The sequence below is a fragment of the Eptatretus burgeri genome, chromosome 3 (assembly GCF_056783735.1).
Source record: "Eptatretus burgeri isolate ZD-2024b chromosome 3, Ebu_testis_v1, whole genome shotgun sequence".
In the NCBI taxonomy this organism is placed as follows: domain Eukaryota; kingdom Metazoa; phylum Chordata; class Myxini; order Myxiniformes; family Myxinidae; genus Eptatretus; species Eptatretus burgeri.
Window position 1 is genome coordinate 60195069 of NC_140963.1, and position 19166 is coordinate 60214234.

General features: G+C 46.5%; 1 protein-coding gene across 1 annotated transcript in view; it reads right to left on the reverse strand.

The window, feature by feature from the left end:
• NGDN (neuroguidin) overlaps positions 1 to 19166 on the reverse strand; it is a 47260-nt gene that overhangs the window by 5827 nt on the left and 22267 nt on the right. Inside the window, exons 4-8 of the mRNA XM_085873648.1 lie at positions 13430 to 13567; positions 13139 to 13223; positions 3908 to 3960; positions 3614 to 3755; positions 729 to 903 (exon numbers count right to left, since the gene is read on the reverse strand). Coding sequence (XP_085729774.1) covers positions 729 to 903; positions 3614 to 3755; positions 3908 to 3960; positions 13139 to 13223; positions 13430 to 13567 — 593 coding nt within the window. The remainder of the gene's footprint in view (positions 1 to 728; positions 904 to 3613; positions 3756 to 3907; positions 3961 to 13138; positions 13224 to 13429; positions 13568 to 19166) is intronic.

Genomic DNA, 19166 nt, shown 5'->3' on the forward strand with positions numbered 1-19166 from the left:
GGAAGGAGCGGTGTACAAAAGTACTGACCATCTGCGATGAGAGACGAGAGACGAGAGACGAGAGACGAGAGACGAGAGACGCAGAGACGCAGAGACGCAGAGACGCAGAGACGCAGAGACTGAGAGACGGAGAGAGGGACAGAGAGAGAGAGAGAGAGAGAGAGAGAGAGAGTGAGAGAGAGAGAGAGTGAGAGAGTGAGAGAGTGAGAGAGTGAGAGAGTGAGAGAGTGAGAGAGTGAGAGAGTGAGAGAGTGAGAGAGTGAGAGAGTGAGAGAGTGAGAGAGTGAGAGAGTGAGAGAGTGAGAGAGTGAGAGAGTGAGAGAGAGAGAGAGAGAGAGAGAGCGAGAGAGGAGCATTTATATAATGTATTTATATCTACATTTACATATCTCTCGATGCACATAATGCCACCATTTGAAATGAAAGGCCAAGTAAAGTTGATGTGATGTACTCAGTTCAAATTATTCAGTTATCATCATCATGACTGAACCAAAAACAGGCAATGACAAGGAGAAAGCTAACAGAAATCAAATAGAATCTGTAGCATTTTTGCATTAATGAAGCAGGGAAAGACAAAATGGGAAAGGCAAGTCACCCATGTGAGCTTTAAATGAACAAGGCATGATCAAAAGTGAAATCTCAAGCAAGCAGTAATGATTAAAATCAACAAAATGACCATGGTATATAAGGTATCATTAGTGCATGCGATTGTGGAATGCAAGACTCACCGATTTCTCTCACGTGTTCCATCCCTCATGTGATGAAGCGCAAACCCCTCGTACTGCTCAACAGGGGCATCACCCAGCTCCTCTTGCATTTCCCTGATCATCGAGCTGGACAAAGCCCGACGCCGAGTACGATCAAGCAGACGTTGACGACTTTGTGCTGCAGTCTCATCATGATCTGCAAAATATTTTTGATTTCAACAAAGTATAATTTCGAAAATTGAACACTTAATTTGCAAGTCCCTCAGTTCAAATGATGAACTGGAGATACAGCCAAGTCGTGCAAATTCGGACACGTACCACAGAAGATCCAACTTGGCAAAAATTGATTTATTTTTGTTTCCCTGGCTCAGCAGATAGAACGTAGCCAATTGTCACAACATTGGCTACAAAACCTAAAGCAATATTACCATTTCAAATAAAACCAGAAAGCATCCCAAAATGCAAACATCTGCTTTGTACTCAAAATAAACTTGACGAGAACAACAGCTAAAAAAAGAAAAAGAAAAAAGAAAAAAAAAAGGAACATTTATTCATTGGTGTTCTCCATATTTTCATGACATTTGTTGAAAATTTGATCACAAAAGATGGCCCGGTCAAACATAGACATAATACAAGCCGTAATAAACCAGCACTTGACCTGTGGACCTCAAAAAATAAAAGGCTTCTAGCTTTTGATTGGTGAACCTATACGGAGGTTTCAAAATGACATAATCCACCCCAGATTACTTAGCGCACATGCGCAGAAACTCCGAGAAATGAAGAAGTAAATTCAGGTATCCTGGACATATTTCATGTCTCCCAGATAAGGATTGGAGAATGAAACAACTAAAACAAAAATAAAAAAACTTTCAAAGAAGCCAAAACGACAGGTAAGTGCAACTGTGAAAAAGGGGTGTGCCTCTGCACAATGAAACAGTTGGAGAACTCCCTGATCAACTTGTCCTAAATGTTGAAATGTCACAGTTTGTATTGCCAAAACTCCCGACGATGTGGGCCCGTAAAAGGCAGAAGGTTGGTAGATGGGTGGGTTCTAACCAAACCTTCATACTACTTAACACCAATGGGAAGGTCATATCTGGGGGCTTGTCGGATTTTGCATGAACGGATGAAAATTGACAATTCTATGTGACTTTGACCTTTGATGAAATGATTAATTAGTCTCCATATTCTCAAAATAAAAGTTTGTTGAAAATATGACAAAAGCTCAAATAGTTTAAAAAAATTATAAAAAAAAATAAAAAAGTATGGCTTGGAGACTCGTGCACACGCACATGCATAGTCCTCCACAACAGTTGCTTCTAACTACCATCAAATCCAGTTTTGTTTTGTGCTGTCCACTCCTGCAAGTAATATTTTGGCTGTCCTGCTTCAGGAAGAATGAAACAGCTATAGCTAAACAATTTCTCACTGACAGCTCCACCAGCTCTCAACCCTCCCCATTTTCCTCATTCCCCATCCAAATAAACAAACACATTGTTCTTCACTCGGCCACGCTACTCCCACATGTTCATTGAAATATCCTGCAATGCACAGAGTCTCCTCCAGCAGCTCAACCAATCCCATCATCCTCTCAAATGTGTCCCTGAACTAATGTTTCTCTGCCTCCGTCCTTCCCATTTGTGGCCCAAATATCAACAAAACACACACCATTTGTTCCTTTATCACCAACCATGCCATAACTATCTGTCCCTCCTATCTTTCCACTTTGACCACAACCTTGATGTATTCTTGGAATATGATGTTTCCAATGCCATGACTCCTTCCATCTCCTCCCGCATGCAACAGCTTGTATCCTCTTACCAACCTCCTCGTGCGCTGTCCCCTTTCCAGATGGTCTTGGAAACACAAAACACTTCTGACCTCTTCTCTACATCATCTCCACCATCTCAACTCCTTTTCCTCCCCCCTTCCATTGATCCCACATTCAGACTACCGAGCCGGACCTCGCTTCCGAATCACTGTCCACCTGAAAGAACTAGTACCATCTTGTTTGGTTTTGGATGTTCTGGTCATCACAGCAGCAATCCCTGGGCTGACCTGCTGGATCTACTACCATAGCTTGCTGTTAACATTGTATGAGCACACGCACACACCCCCATCACTCCCTCTGCACCCCCCCTCACCTTTCCTCCCTCTTCACTACCCCATTCCCCTCACTCCTCCAACTCTCACCCCCCTGCTTGTTTCCCTCCCCTTCCTTTTGTCCTGCTCCCACTCCCAGAAACCACACACCACTAGATCCGATTGAGTGCTTCTATATGGGTGTTGCTGCTGAAGCTAATCCCTCGCCTTCCCACAGAGGTCCACAGTCCAGCAGAGCTGATCATTCGCCTCTCCACAGGGGTACACATGCTGTCTGAGATAATAACTGGCCTCTCCATGGGAGTCTGCCATCCGCACACCACCGGAACTGATCTTGTGCCTCCTCACCAGGGTCTGCACGCCGTCCTCACCGGTAGTGTTCTTCTACATGGAGGTCCGTTCTGGTGCGTCCCAAAAACATGGACAAGCAGGAACCTTTTTCAGGAGATGAGACGGTCGGCCTCAAAAAGTCACCCGACAACCCCTTCCATGAAACAATTATGCCGTCTCTCTCTTTCTCTCAAGAAAGGTTAAAAAAAAGTAGCGAGTGTGGAAATAAGGGGGGGGGGGCTAAGTAGAACAAGAAGAACAAGGAAAAACAGCAAAGTCAAGCTGTGCTACACAGCCGCCATGATGGCCATGAGAGAACATGGGAGATTTCTGTTGATGCAGCAAACATACACATGGCAAACCACGTTTGACCGTAAAAATTACTGCTGTATACATTTGCTTCAGCAAGGACTGGGTTCTTCACAAGTAACAAACTATCTATTATGGGAGCTATCCGTGGTGTCTGGACATACCGTATGGCATGGCAGCAACCCTTGGAGGAATATATTTCCTGTTTTTCGCCCCATTCTGGTCCTTTTCCCTTGCTTTTACCCCTTTCTCTGCCTCGTCATCATCATTTTCATCATTCTCCAAGACGTCCTCTGGTGCCTCCAGCTAGAAAAAAACAAGGGAGAATTTCTGCACAAATGCAATGACTCACAATCATGTAACATGCATGTTTAGTACTTCCAGGGTCAATTAAACATCCCAAACAAATATAAAATAAAACATCAAAACATCTGCATGAGTTTTAGGAACTGCCATACCTTGCTGACGAGGTTATTTGGTCTTGGCTTGTGCTTCAGTGGGTGGTTCTCACCTACAAGATGGGGCACACGTAGATTCCAACACACATAACATAATTTGACATAGCCTAACAACTGTTCACCTGTTTAAGTAAACCAGTCGTCTGGTGAAGCAGCCACATGACTGCAATTTATATGCTCCCCCCTCCCCCCTCCACCCCACCCACAAAACAATGCAAGAAATAGCTCAAGACCTCCACTATTTTCACATATCTGCATTTGAAGCACAATTTGCTGAATCATTTGCATAACTAGTGGGCCTGTTAGTCCAATGGACCAAATTTTCATTGGTTCTCACGGCCTTGAAGCATGCCTGCCTGCTGCACAGCTTGAGCATTAGCTTGCCTTTCACGAAGCCCAGATATGCTTGGGCAAGGGATTGTACATTCATTATTATTATTGCCAAATGATACTGCAGTTATTATTATTGTTGTTAATATCATTGGTATTAATTAATATATGCTTTCTTACAATGTCATCATTGTTTTTTATTTATTTTGGAATTAGAATGCCATGCCGTGGAGGGACATATCAAGATGCTCTATACACCTCAACACGGCGTGCGTTTAAACCATGGGAATTCTTCTGGGTTCTTTGTAGTTATTTAGCCTAATCAACACAGGAGATAATTTCGGTGTATCACACGACACGTCAGAAAGCTCCACGAGACCTCCACAAAAAACATGCCTCGTGCACGCACACACCTTGTCCATTTATAGGAGATACTGGTTAGTTAAGCACAAGCTGGTCACCTTTTAAGCAGGTGTGATAGCAGGTGCAGGTGCAAATATGCTTGCAGTGTGATGTCCTATCTCCTCTTTAACTTTTCTGAGCAATTGGGGCAAAAAACAAGCCATGTAGCCAAATTAAATGAAAACAAACAAACAAGCAGTCATAGACTGGTACTTAAGAAATCGTCAACTTGACTTCTGACCTTGTCTAATAAAAGCCGTCTCTGGAGAAGGTAGCGACGCAAACCAGAAGTTTCTACGATGATTCTGTACCAAACCATCAAAAATCGAATGTTTGACCTCACTGTGACCTTGACCTTTGACCGATTTTGACCAAAATCTAATCAGCATAGGTATCGCCCTCCTGAATCGCGTGGTGTAATTTGACATTGGTAGCTTCTTTAGTTCTCGAGTTATCGTGCCTACAAACAAACACACAAACAGATGACGGAAGTCATCAATATACTTACGAAATATTTAGATTTCGTAAGTAACAAACGACCACAAACAAGAACATTGTTATCCATTAACAATTATTAGCTCACCTGAACTTTAGTTTGGTGAGTTTATGCGATCGAACAGTGTCCGTAAGTAAGTCAATCAGTCAGTCAATGAGTGAGTCAGTGAGCGAGTCTGCAAACACTTCAGTCATCTTCAGTCATCGTTTGAACCAAAAACATGATTTTGATGAAACTTGGCCACAAGCTTCATATCTGATGCCTAAGGAAAGTCTATTGACCGCATCAAAATCTGCGCTCATCAACGAGTTGAAATCAGGCCTAAAATGCTAAAAATTCCTGGCCTTAACTTACAGCAGCACAGCCATGCCCTCAAGCCAAAAACATGACCTGTAACCTGTAAAACCATGACCTGTAAATATATATCATTGTAATCAGCATCAAGAGGGCTTCCATTCAACCATTCACGTGACCAGATTCTGCGCATCAACAAAATTTCGATATTTTATGACGTCATTCACTGTTCCTCTTGATCCAGCTCCAGGTGAGCTTCAGAACCTGTGGTCCTATTTTTTTGAAAAAGAAGTGGCTTGGCTTAAGTTAATGGAATACTGAGCTAAGCTCTATTACGATTACAAGCAAATACAACCCGTCGTTTCACTGATGAGAATATTAATGGGCATGGGGGGGGGGCAGAAATATAAAGGAAGGAGGAAAGGGAGTGGGGGAGAGAGAGGAAGGAGGAAAGGGAGTGGGGGAGAGAGAGGAAGGAGGAAAGGGAGTGGGTAGAGAGAGAGGAAGGAGGAAAGGGAGTGGGTAGAGAGAGAGGAAGGAGGGAAGGGAGGGGGTAGAGAGAGAGGAAGGAGGGAAGGGAGGGGGTAGAGAGAGAGGAAGGAGGGAAGGGAGGGGGTAGAGAGAGAGGAAGGAGGGAAGGGAGGGGGTAGAGAGAGGAAGGAGGGAAGGGAGGGGGTAGAGAGAGGAAGGAAGGAGGGAAGGGAGGGGGTAGAGAGAGAGGAAGGAGGGAAGGGAGGGGGTAGAGAGAGAGGAAGGAGGAAAGGGAGTGGGGGAGAGAGAGAGTTAGGAGAGTTAGGAGAGTGAGAGTGAGAGTGAGAGTGAGAGAGAGAGAGAGAGAGAGAGAGAGAGTTTGGAGAGAGAGAGAGAGTTTGGAGAGAGAGAGAGTTTGGAGAGAGAGAGAGTTTGGAGAGAGAGAGAGTTTGGAGAGAGAGAGAGTTTGGAGAGAGAGAGAGTTTGGAGAGAGAGAGAGTTTGGAGAGAGAGAGAGAGTTTGGAGAGAGAGAGAGAGTTTGGAGAGAGAGAGAGAGTTTGGAGAGAGAGAGAGTTTGGAGAGAGAGAGAGTTTGGAGAGAGAGAGAGAGAGAGAGTTTGGAGAGAGAGAGAGAGTTGGGAGAGAGAGAGAGAGAGAGTTAGGAGAGAGAGAGAGAGTTAGGAGAGAGAGAGAGTTAGGAGAGAGAGAGAGAGTTAGGAGAGAGAGAGAGAGTTAGGAGAGAGAGAGAGAGTTAGGGAGAGAGAGAGAGAGTTAGGAGAGAGAGAGAGAGAGTTAGGAGAGAGAGAGAGAGTTAGGAGAGAGAGAGAGTTAGGAGAGAGAGAGAGTTAGGAGAGAGAGAGAGTTAGGAGAGAGAGAGTTAGGAGAGAGAGAGAGAGTTAGGAGAGAGAGAGAGAGTTAGGAGAGAGAGAGAGTTAGGAGAGAGAGAGAGTTAGGAGAGAGAGAGAGTTAGGAGAGAGAGAGAGTTAGGAGAGAGAGAGAGAGAAGAGAAGAGAAGAGAAGAGAAGAGAAGAGAAGAGAAGAGAAGAGAAGAGAAGAGAAGAGAAGAGAAGAGAAGAGAAGAGAAGAGAAGAGATGAGATAGGAGAGGGGAGAAGAAACATCCTGGTTTAAACTGTCATCCTGGTACTTGTGAAACACCAGGATGACAGTTTATAGCCGAGTCGGGATTTAAACCAAGGCGAGACAGTTTAGAGCAGGCATGCGCATCTCTCAGCTATCCTGTCGTGATCTGGCGATTCATGGCTTCGTAAAAACTGAATTTAGTAGAGTTCCCACAATAAGGTCCCGTGACCGTTTTTCCGGGACCAAGGTTTGAAGGTTGATTTTAGTCAATCTGAGGGTGCTGATTAAAATGAGCTGGGGTGAACCTCATGAAAATGTGGGCTAACTCGGCCAGATGCGAAAATTCAAATTGGCCGCCATGCTACTTCCAGTATATCAAAAATTGCATATCTTTGGTTCTACATGTCCGATTTTTATGATTTTTGGGTCAAAATATATGTTTTGAAGATCAAGGATGTCATATATTACCATTCCAGATTGTTATATTTAAGGGTTAAGTCACAAAATATGAAATATAACTTTTCGGGGGCCAAATCCAAGATTGTCATCGAGTAACATCTGGAAAATAGAAAAAAAAAAATCAATTTTCTTCTCATAATATTTTTGGTAGTGAATCTTTTCATGCAAGTAAATGTTTGTTTATATGTGGGAGTGCACAACAAATTGAGACAAGAAGAGAAGGATGCAATCATTGTCTTTATTTTCAGAACATGATGTGTACATAATATCAATTTCTCAACTTTTACACTGTTCAGGTAGGTTATACCATTCTTTTGTATGTCCCTCCTGTACTTTATCTAGAACAGTAATATGATGAAAGAATATCAACATTCCTTCATTTTGTCTGTAGAGCAACAGTGTTTCAATGGAAAAATGAAATAAAACATGAATTATCTGAATTCCCAGTAAATGACGCTTTCCCGGTAAGTATTCTTGTAATTTGCATTGACCAAAGTTTGATGTACTGTCCAAACTGTCTTTTATCTAAGACAGTCATAATAAAATATTATTAACATCTCTTATATTTTGACTGTGGCAATGTTTTTACAGTTGTAAATTAAATGAAATGAAATCTCCATTGAAACACATACATGTGAACTCAGTCAACAGAGTAAGGGCAGCTCTTCACACACTGGCACAGATGAAGACCTCTGCTCTGAAGCATATTGAGAATACCCCCAGTCGTCTGAAGATTGACGAACAGGTTGTCCAAGACCTAGACAGTTGCATCACTGAGTTTGACTGTGACCCATTTGACTTGGATAAACCACAACTGAGAGCTTACCCATATTTAACATCAACAGTGTTGTTGCCTCAAGTGACCTGGTACGTGATTTTGAAAGTGCTCACGAAGATGGTGAAACAAGAGTGACTCAATTTTTCAGAGAACGAATGTTTTCACAGAACACACAATTTGATGCTACTATACACAGATGTTCAAGATACACTTTCAGCAAACCTCCTGTAACTAGGGATTCAGTCTCAGGCAAAGTGCCAAAGACAGACGCTATGGAAAACAGAGCAATGGCATCGTTAACTTGGCTGGCAGAATCTGGTGAAGAGAAGTTTACTCTCGCACAGGTGATGGAATTTCGCGTGACAGATGAGTGTTTACCCATATTTAACATCAACGGTACCATGAAGAAAGTGCAAAAATCAAAGTTAGTTGAGAAATTAAACATGCAGCCTGTCAAATCTTTTCCAGATCAGTACATTGCCCTAGTCGATATGGGTTTCCTGTGGAGATTAGCGACCCCAACTGCAGAAGATCGTGAGAAAGCTGATGGGTCTGCCCTCACGTGGGGAGATTATGCTGAAAAGCTTTTTTCCGTTATTCGCAGAAGGCATCCAAATGCAAGCCAGATTGTTTTTTTAAATGATGCCTATGGTGTGGAAAATTCCATCAAAGACAGTGAGCATGAGCGTCGTAAATCCACGACAGCATATAGAGATGGGTCCAGAAATGTGTACATGAAAACATCAGATAGGTTTCCTGCAACAAAGAACTTCCAGGTGCTGCTCAGCAATCAGGAAAATAAACAAAGGCTGCAAAAGTTTCTAAAGGATGAGTTCACCAAGCTTGCAAAGAATCATAGAGAAATTGACTTTGTGTACTCCATCAGGCAAAATTGTTGGAACATCTCCTCTGGAGAAAGGATGGAAGAATTTGAATGTAGTCACATTGAGGCGGACACAATGCTGTTCTTCATCTATTCGCAAATCCGAAAAGCAGGAAAAATGGAGACAGTCGTGATTGATGCCGAGGACACAGATGTAGTGATACTTTCTGCATATGTTGCACATCAACTGGAGGGCACCCTTGCTATCAAACGGAAAGACAAAATCATCAGCTGCAGAGACCTTTGCTCTGATGATGTAGCAGAAATATTAATCCCATTACACATCCATAGCGGATCTGATACAACATCTGGCTTCTATGGACATGGGTAAAACACAGTTTATGAAAAAGGAACAGGAACTCAGGAGGCACGCAATCTTTTGAAAGATGTTGGCAAAACACTTCCAGTGACACAAGAGGTGCTTCAGCAAATGGCCACATTCACTATTAGACACATCTATAATGACACAATCAGCAAAACGTTCGGTGAAGCCAGAGCACGGAAGTGGGGTCAGATGAAAAACAAGTCCACGTCCCGCATCCCAACAGATCCAGATTCTCACAATCTGCATGTGACGTGAGTTAACTACCAAGTTTACATTCAACTAAACTATGACAAGCCGGATGCACCCCCAAATCCCACCAACCATGGATGGACAATGATAGACGGTAGATGTGTGTCAGTGAGGTCCCCATGATGCACTCCCAAGAAGTTTACATGACTTGGTTGAACAAGAACAGACATTGTTGCATGATGATGAAGTTTGTGACTCTGGAGCCAGCGACTCAGATAGTGACTCAAGGATTACATGTATGTGTTTCAATGAACATTTCATTTAATTTACAACTGTAAAAACATTGCCACAGTCAAAATATAAGAGATGTTAATATTATTTTATTATGACTGTCTTAGATAAAAGACAGTTTGGACAGTACATCAAACTTTGGTCAATGCAAATTACAAGAATACTTACCGGGAAAGCGTCAATTGCCGGGAATTCAAATATAATTCATGTTTTATTTCATTTTTCCATTGAAACACTGTTGCTCTACAGACAAAATGAAGGAATGTTGATATTCTTTCATCATATTACTGTTCTAGATAAAGTACAGGAGGGACATACAAAAGAATGGTATAACCTACCTGAACAGTGTAAAAGTTGAGAAATTGATATTATGTTCACATCATGTTCTGAAAATAAAGACAATGATTGCGTCCTTCTCTTCTTGTCTCAATTTGTTGTGCACTCCCACATATAAACAAACATTTACTTGCATGAAAAGATTCACTGCCAATAATGTTATGAGAAGAAAATTGATTTTTTTTACGATTTTCCAGATGTTACTTGATGACAATCTTGGATTTGGCCCCCGAAAAGTTATATTTCATATTTTGTGACTTAACCCTTAAATATAACAATCTGGAATGGTAATATGACATCCTTGACCTTCAAAACATATATTTTGACCCAAAAATCATAAAAATAGGACATGTAGAACCAAAGATATGCAATTTTTGATATACTGGAAGTAGCATGGCGGCCATTTTGAATTTTCGCATCTGGCCGAGTTAGCCCACATTTTCACGAGGTTCACCCCAGCTCATTTTAATCAGCACCCTCAGATTGACTAAAATTAACCTTCAAACCTTGGTCCCGGAAAAACGGTCACGGGACCCTATTGTGGGAACTCAACTAATTGATCCGAGCAGCAGTACAAACCGCTCAAAAAAAAGAAGAAAATAAATAAATAAATAAAAGCTTTCATTTGTCTAATTAGCACATTCTTTGACAGCCTTTCCTCTTCTCGACCTGCGGAGAGTTGTATGATGGTGGAGGTGGTTTGACAGGAGGATAGTGTGAGGAGACGGGAGGGGAAGGGAAGGAGGTGCGAGGGGAAGGGAAGGAGGTACGAGGGGAAGGGAAGGAGGTACGAGGGGAAGGGAAGGAGGTACGAGGGGAAGGGAAGGAGGTACGAGGGGAAGGGAAGGCGGCGTGAGGGGGGAAGCAGAAGAGGGGGGTGGAGGCAGCACGAGGGGGGGGGAGGCAGCAGGAGGGGGGGGGGGGGAGCACGAAGGGGGTGGAGGCAGCACGAAGGGGGTGGAGGCAGCACGAAGGGGGTGGAGGGAGCACGAAGGGGGTGGAGGGAGCACGAAGGGGGTGGAGGGAGCACGAAGGGGGGGGAGGGAGCACGAAGGGGGTGGAGGCAGCACGAAGGGGGTGGAGGCAGCACGAAGGGGGTGGAGGCAGCACGAAGGGGGTGGAGGCAGCGCGAAGGGGGGGGAGGCAGCACGAGGGGGGGGGAGGCAGCACGAGGGGGGTGGAGGCAGCACGAAGGGGGTGGAGGCAGCACGAAGGGGGTGGAGGCAGCACGAAGGGGGGGGAGGGAGCAGGAAGGGGGGGGAGGCAGCACGAAGGGGTGGAGGCAGCACGAAGGGGGTGGAGGCAGCACGAAGGGGGTGGAGGCAGCACAAAGGGGGTGGAGGCAGCACAAAGGGGTGGAGGCAGCACGAAGGGGTGGAGGCAGCACGAAGGGGGTGGAGGCAGCACGAAGGGGGTGGAGGCAGCACGAAGGGGTGGAGGCAGCACGAGGGGGTGGAGGCAGCACGAGGGGGTGGAGGCAGCACGAGGGGGGTGGAGGCAGCACGAGGGGGGTGGAGGCAGCACGAGGGGGGTGGAGGCAGCACGAGGGGGGTGGAGGCAGCACGAGGGGGTGGAGGCAGCACGAGGGGGTGGAGGCAGCACGAGGGGGGTGGAGGCAGCACGAGGGGGTGGAGGCAGCACGAGGGGGGTGGAGGCAGCACGAGGGGGGTGGAGGCAGCACGAGGGGGTGGAGGCAGCTCGAGGGGCGTGGAGGCAGCACGAGGGGCGAGGAGGCATCACGAGGGGCGTGGAGGCAGCTCAAGGGGCGTGGAGGCAGCACGAGGGGGGTGGAGGCAGCACGAGGGGGTGGAGGCAGCACGAGGGGGGTGGAGGCAGCACGAGGGGGTGGAGGCAGCATGAGGGGGTGGAGGCAGCACGAGGGGGGTGGAGGCAGCACGAGGGGGGTGGAGGCGGCACGAGGGGGTGGAGGCGGCACGAGGGGGGGGAGGCGGCACGAGGGGGTGGAGGCAGCACGAGGGGGTGGAGGCAGCACGAGGGGGTGGAGGGAGCACGAGGGGGTGGAGGCAGCACGAGGGGGTGGAGGCAGCACGAGGGGGTGGAGGCAGGACGAGGGGGGGGGGGCAGCACGAGGGGGTGGAGGCAGCACGAGGGGGTGGAGGCAGCACGAGGGGGTGGAGGCAGCACGAGGGGGTGGAGGAAGATCGAGGGGGTGGAGGCAGCACGAGGGGGTGGAGGCAGCACGAGGGGGTGGAGGCAGCACGAGGGGGGGCAGCACGAGGGGGAGGCAGCACGAGGGGGAGGCAGCACGAGGGGGGCAGCACGAGGGGGCAGCACGAGGGGGCAGCACGAGGGGGGCAGCACGAGGGGGGCAGCACGAATGGGGGAAGCAAGAGGGGGCAGTAAGAGGGGGCAGCAAGAGGGGGCAGCAAGAGGGGGGCAGCAAGAGTGGGGAGGCAGCACGAGGGGGGGGACATGAGGCAATATGAGAAGGAAGGAGAGGAGGCAGCATGAGGAGGAGGAGGGAGGGAGGAGGCAGCACGAGGGGAGGGGGGGTGAGGAAACACGAGGGGAGTGAGGGGGGGGGTGAGGCAGCACGAAGGGGGGGAGGCTTTCTGCTTTTATGCCTTTATACCTTTATCTATCATCTCAAAACCACTTTATGTTGGCCATTTCTCGAGACGTACTTTCCACATATCTTCACCAAATATCCAGATATCCCAAATAAATTCACGTGACTGGAAAGTTTACATCTCACTTGATCACCTGGAAGTCACAACTAAATATCAAGAAAATGGGTGATGCGACTCATTTTGCTGTCATTGGTCATACACAATTGAAAGTTAGTTCTCTAATATGTCTGAATATTCTACAGTGGTTTTGTTCTTCTGGTTACCTCAAAAAATGCTATTTGCATGAGCATGCAGAGCAAACATACCCAACTCTCCAGTGACGGCTGCCTTCACCAGCTTGTCCACATAGTACTTCAACTTCTTATCCAGAGGACGCATCTTTTGAAGAACCTTTGCCCAATGGAGACAGTGAAACATCAATCTGGTTATATAGCTGAATAAGCAGTATTTATTTGTAGTCATACAACTTGAAATTACTTTCTAAAGCACAATAAGAAATATAATTTATGGAGGAAAAAAAAAAAAAGGTTCAAAAAAATTTGTTTTAATGGAAAGTGCAAATTATCGTCGGCAAAAATGAAAAGAAGTCATCTCACCATATTCACTTCAACCATACGCTCAATGGCAGGTTCTCCTGATAAACTTCGACCATCAACCTTTTTCATAATCACATGGGTTAAGTCCATCAGGTAGAACAGTAGCAATTGGTACTTCACCTCCAAGATACTTAGACCCTAAAGTTGAATGTGAGGAGGAGAGGGAGAAAAGTACAAAGTTTCAATCAGAAAACAACAGCCAGGAACATTCAAATAAAATGTTTAATCATCCATTCACGAAATGCAATTTCTTTTCATAACAGATCAACAGGGTGATCTCAATGGGCCCACACATTCCAGAATTGCTTCTCAAGTTTTCTGACAGGAGCAATACTCGACTTATTAAACAAATAAATTATTCCATGTTTACAACTAGCAAATATCCAACCCTGAAGGTATACATTTCATCACTGCTGGCTCTCCAGTGAAATAGTGTTGCGAATCTGGAAACCATGAGCACACAACAGCCAGGTCCTATAGATCAGTTATATCAGTAAGTACGTGTTTCTAGTTAGGGTCCCGTCCCGAGTTTAATGAGAATTAATTGTACGTGTGCTGCGGATTATTTTATACATAGGATTTTTACATCACCTACAACAAGCTTGTGGATTTTACTGAAGCTTGTGGCGAGGCAGTTGTCCTGAAACAACTTGACTTTGCCTCATGGAAAGCAAACCCAACTGAGGGCAATCTCAGTTCTTTCCACAAAGCTCGGAACAAGTGTGTATCTACCCTCAGGAGAGCCAGAAAACAACATCTTTCTCATCTCAAGTCTGAACTCTCAAACCTCTCTCCCTCCTCAAAATCCTGGTGGCGTTAATCAAATCTGTTTCTGGTGTATGTTCCCCCTCCATCCCCTCCCTTACCTCAAAAGACCGCACTGCTGATACCGCACGTGAAAAAGCTGAATGCCTAAACTCGGTGTATGCAGCTAAATCTTGTGCACTAAACCCATCACTTTCTCTACCCTCCTTACCCAGTCGCACTCAACTGTCCCTGGACTCTGTGTCCTTTTCTCCTGACAAGGTGGAGAGCTTGCTTTCAAACCTCGACTCAGATTCTGCAACCGGTCCAGACGGCATCAGCCCACGTGTCCTCAAAGCCTGCTCTTCTGCTCTTGCTCACCCTCTCTCTGTTCTATTCACCCTCTCATTTGCTTGGAAAACTGCAAACATCACTGCCCTGCATAAAAAGGTGCAAAAACAGATCCCTGCAACTACAGACCAATCAGCCTTCTCCCAATCATCAGCAAGGTTATGGAATCCATCATTGCTTCAGACATGAAATCCTTCCTCTTCTCCAATGGCTTGATTTTCGATCATCAATTTGGTTTCAGACCAGGTCACTCTACCCTGGATATGCTGCTTCTGCTCTCCCATTAATGGATGGAGGTCCTCAATGCCAGACAGGAAATCCGAGCCGTATCCCTGGACATATCACGTGCTTTTGACACAGTCTGGCACCCTGCCCTACTCACCAAACTCTCTTCCCATGGTATCCAAGGCCATCTCCACTCATGGCTTGCAGACTTCCTCTCCTGTCGCAGTCAATGTGTGGCCCTAAATGGAGTTCTTTCATCCCCTCTTCCTGTCCAGGCTGGAGTTCCTAAAGGTAGCGTTCTGTGCCCTGTTCTTTTTCTGGTTTTCATCAATGATCTCTCCGACTCTCTGGAAAATCCTCTATATCTCTTATGTTGATGACTCCACCCTCTGCCGTACCATCTGTTATCCCTCAGACCAGCAAGCAGCAGCTTCTTCGCTCACTGCAGATCTGGATAAAATCACAAACTGGTCCAACAACGTGGAACATGTCTTTCAATGCTGACAAATCTCACACTCTCACTATGACTCTCCAAAAGGACCGTTTACAAAACCCCCCCATCCACTTTCTCAACAATCCTCTGGAAGAAGTCTTTTCTTTCAACCTTCTGGGTCTCACTATCTGCCATGACCTTTCCTGGGAAAGTCACATTTCCAAACTCGCCTCCAACGCCAGTCGCCGACTGGGAATTCGCCGTCGTGCAAAGTCCTTCCTCAGCCCTCTTGAGCTCCTGACCACTGACAAAGCTTTTGTCCGTAGCCTGATGGAGTACTGCTCTCCCCTCTGGGCTGGTGCTACTGCCTCCCACCTTTCTCGGCTTCACGCTGTCGAAACCAGGGCATTTAGGATCATCAGCATCTCCCGCAATGAAGCTGAGTCTTTGGGCCTTTCACTCAATCACCACAGGTTGGTCGGTGGTCTTTCTGTCTTCTAACGTCTCCTCTCCAGCCTTGCCCCCCCCTGCTCTCTCTCTGCGATTTGTCCCCACCACATTTCCACAGGGCACACAAGGTCCGCCAACAACCCCCTTCTGGTAAAACGACCAAAATCACGAATCACGGCTCACCTTCACTCTTTCATTCCTCTTTTTTTCCTGCCTTTGGAATAAACTCCCTCACTCTATTCTTTCCCATTCTTCCCTCCAGGCCTTCAAAACAGCTGTTCACCACTACCTCTTATCATCCTCCATCCAAATCCTCGATCTTTTCTACCCCCGATAATCCACCCAAGCCCACTTCCTTTAATTCCCCTGCTTTCCTTCCTGAAAGTCCCTGTAATGTCCATCTTCTCTTCCCCATGTTCCCCATCCCATCCCTCTCCCTTCCACAGATCTCCTAATGTGTCTGTTCCCCACTGTTTTGTCCCTCCCACTCCCACCCCTCTTGTCTCATGCCCCCTTGCTGTGCATTGTGTGTTAGCTCTCATACGAGCCTCAACAAGGTATACAACAAAAACAAAAAAACAACAACAACAACACTCTACTCACGGCATTCTTTGCACGCTCGCCGGCATGTCTGGAATTCCATGCCCCAGGCGGTGTACGAATCGGTGTGGATTTTGCACCGTATATGGTCACAAAGCGTTTCGCTTCAGCTGCGCGCCAAACAAGGGTATGCGTAGTTTTCTGCCCAATGGGTGTCGAGCAGACCAGAATCGGGGCGGTCCTTGGAAAGAAGGCGGAGCCGCAACACGCTGTCCACCCAATGGGAGCAGGCCACGGGAGCAGACGGGCCCCAAAAAGAAAAGCGACAAAGAAAAAGCAAGGAAGGATTTGCGTCGAGTCTGCTCGAGTGCGCGTCCAGTCTGCTCGAGTGCGAGTCTCTGTCCGGGTCTGCGGCCGACTGCATCGCACGAATCCGAGGCATCTCGTCTGGCGCATTGCTGTGGGCGGTCGACCATCTCAACTCAGGAGATCATCTCGTGTCGCCTGCCTGCGAGCCGGAGGAGCGTGCCAACGCCCGACGCTACCCTCCGTACCTGGAGCTTGGAGCGGCCTCTGTTGCGGGTTCGAGTCCCGTTACCCCAAGATCTTCGACGGTGGACGAGGTGGACAGGTCTATGTCTTTCTGGGCATTTGTGTGTGCGTGTGTGTGTGTGTCCTTGGGCCCAGTCTTTAAGGAACAACTGTGTAAGTGCTTTCTTTGCTCATTGTACATTGCATTTCTTGTAGTCGTGATAACTCTGCTCTTGTGTGCTTCCCCTCCCCGATTATTGCAAAATAAATACCCCTATTGTTGAATGTACCAGCTCGTTTCTGTGCTTCTTTCATTGGCTTAGCATGGTGCGTGTTGGAAAATAGCGAAGCGGCAAATAGTTCATTTGGTCTGGCGCGGCTCTGGCAACTCTGCTCGGTTATGCCGGATCCGAGCCGTTACCTCCGACTCGGATTGGACAGAGTCAGCCAAGGGTGTGGTTCCCGGGTAGTTAGACGGCATGAGTACTTAGGTAAATTGGAGTTCGACAAGTGGGCCCGACCTCACGCCGTCAAAATATTGGCGACCACGGTCCTCTCAGTGACCCGTGACCTTTCGGAGTTGTCCGAGAGGTACGACCTAAATTCCGGGCGTTCGGTGGAGCCGACTCTAATGCTCCATCTAGCAGTCATGCTCGCCACCGAGACCCGGCCCCACAACAATAGCACCTTAATGCAATAACCTTTTTTATTTGACTCCAAGATGCAGGGTTTTTTTTTTTTTTTTTTTTTCGGTAACCCACCACCTGGTTAAACTCACACAATTCAGGCTGACTGCACATCTATTTTTTTGTATGTATGATCGACGCTCGTGGAAGAGCTAAAGCAGAATGGAAAATAACAGGATGGAATGAGGGGAACAGCAACAGCAGAGTAGAAGTGAGAGTGAGATCACAATTACCTGGAAAAAAGAAAGTGATGGGGGATGCGGTCATTTGGGGAAGAAGACATCTTGAGTATGGATGGGGGATGACCTGAAATCGTGAACAGTTGTCTTGAAGCCCTGAAGGGAAATATATGGGATTGAACAGACTGGATAAATTGATTGCGAGAGAAAGCGGATCAAATGAGGAGGTGAGCAGTGCACCTGGATTTTGGGAAGTTAACAAGAAAAGGGTTACTGGCAGATGATGGGCACCTTGCAGAAACCTGGGAGGGACATAGCCAAGCAAGGGCAGAGGGTGCAAGACCAAGAAGGAGGTGGTAGAATACAGAGAGGCCACCAACCTGCATGCACCACAAAATGTAAAAGGCCTAAAAACTCAGCTGTCACAGGAGATTCCAATGATATTGAGGGCCTTACATACCACAGCATCAAGAAGGGCAAGGTGTGAGGCACGGTTGTAGCCCAAAGGGGAGAACAGCACTCCAATCTGTGAATAAAAGACTTATCGGTTGTCAAAGGTTCAGAATGGCCAAGGTAAGACCTTTTATGACGAAGGATGCCAAGTGGGCGCTGGCTTTGGAGGCGATCTTGGAAATATTGTCTGCCAAAGAAATCTCTACTCTTTTGTTCCTCTTTTCTCCCAGCTGTTGAACTGCCATCTCGAGACTCTTCAATCGCTCATGTTGGCAGTGCACTATCGTCTCTGGTAATCCTCAATCCTTAGGTATTCTTTTATATTGCCATTTAACCCCACAGCCCACAACCCAACCCTCTTCATGCACGTTACTGTGTTTCCTTATCTGTGAAGGCGTCATGCCTTCCTTTCTTGCGCATGTGCACACGTCATGCCTTCCTTTCTTGCGCATGTGCACACGTCATGCCTTCCTTTCTTGCGCATGTGCACACGTCATGCCTTCCCCTTCTGATGAGTCTTTCCTTGGTGTTGGGAAAGGAGGTACACAGAGTACACCACACAAGCGCAAGCACAAGCACAAGCACATCGGCACTTGCCACAAGATGTGGTTCGAACCCAAATTTTCTGAGTGTGAACTGTGCTTTTCCCAAGCTTGAATGTAAAATGTGTATTTATTCTCCGCCCATGTGTTGCATTATTGCTGCTGGGAGAAGCCGGCTCTTCCCTGTCTGGCAGAACGGTGGTTTGTGTGCAAAAGCATTGTTTTTCCGTTGCACTTGGAGTGTTTTAAAATAAAAGTGATTTAAACCTCGAAGTGATGGTAAACTGCCTGGAGCATTCTTTCTTCAAAGAATCGGGACATGTAAGCTGTTCCAGGATACAAACCAAAATAAAAATAAACCAGGAAAATGCAGGAATTCCTGGGAAATTAATATACCATGAAGACTAGCTTGGCCTCGATTTGTTTGAAAGTTTCTCTCAGCTCAAGCTCGAGAAAATTAGGCTTGCACCATCACTAATCTCTATCATACGTGCTGTGTCAAAGTGGCATAATTGCTGCTGGTGAAGACATCATGAGGAACAAGAGCAAAAAGACAAAATAGAAGATAATGAGCACAAAAATATTATCCTGAATTTTGTGTTG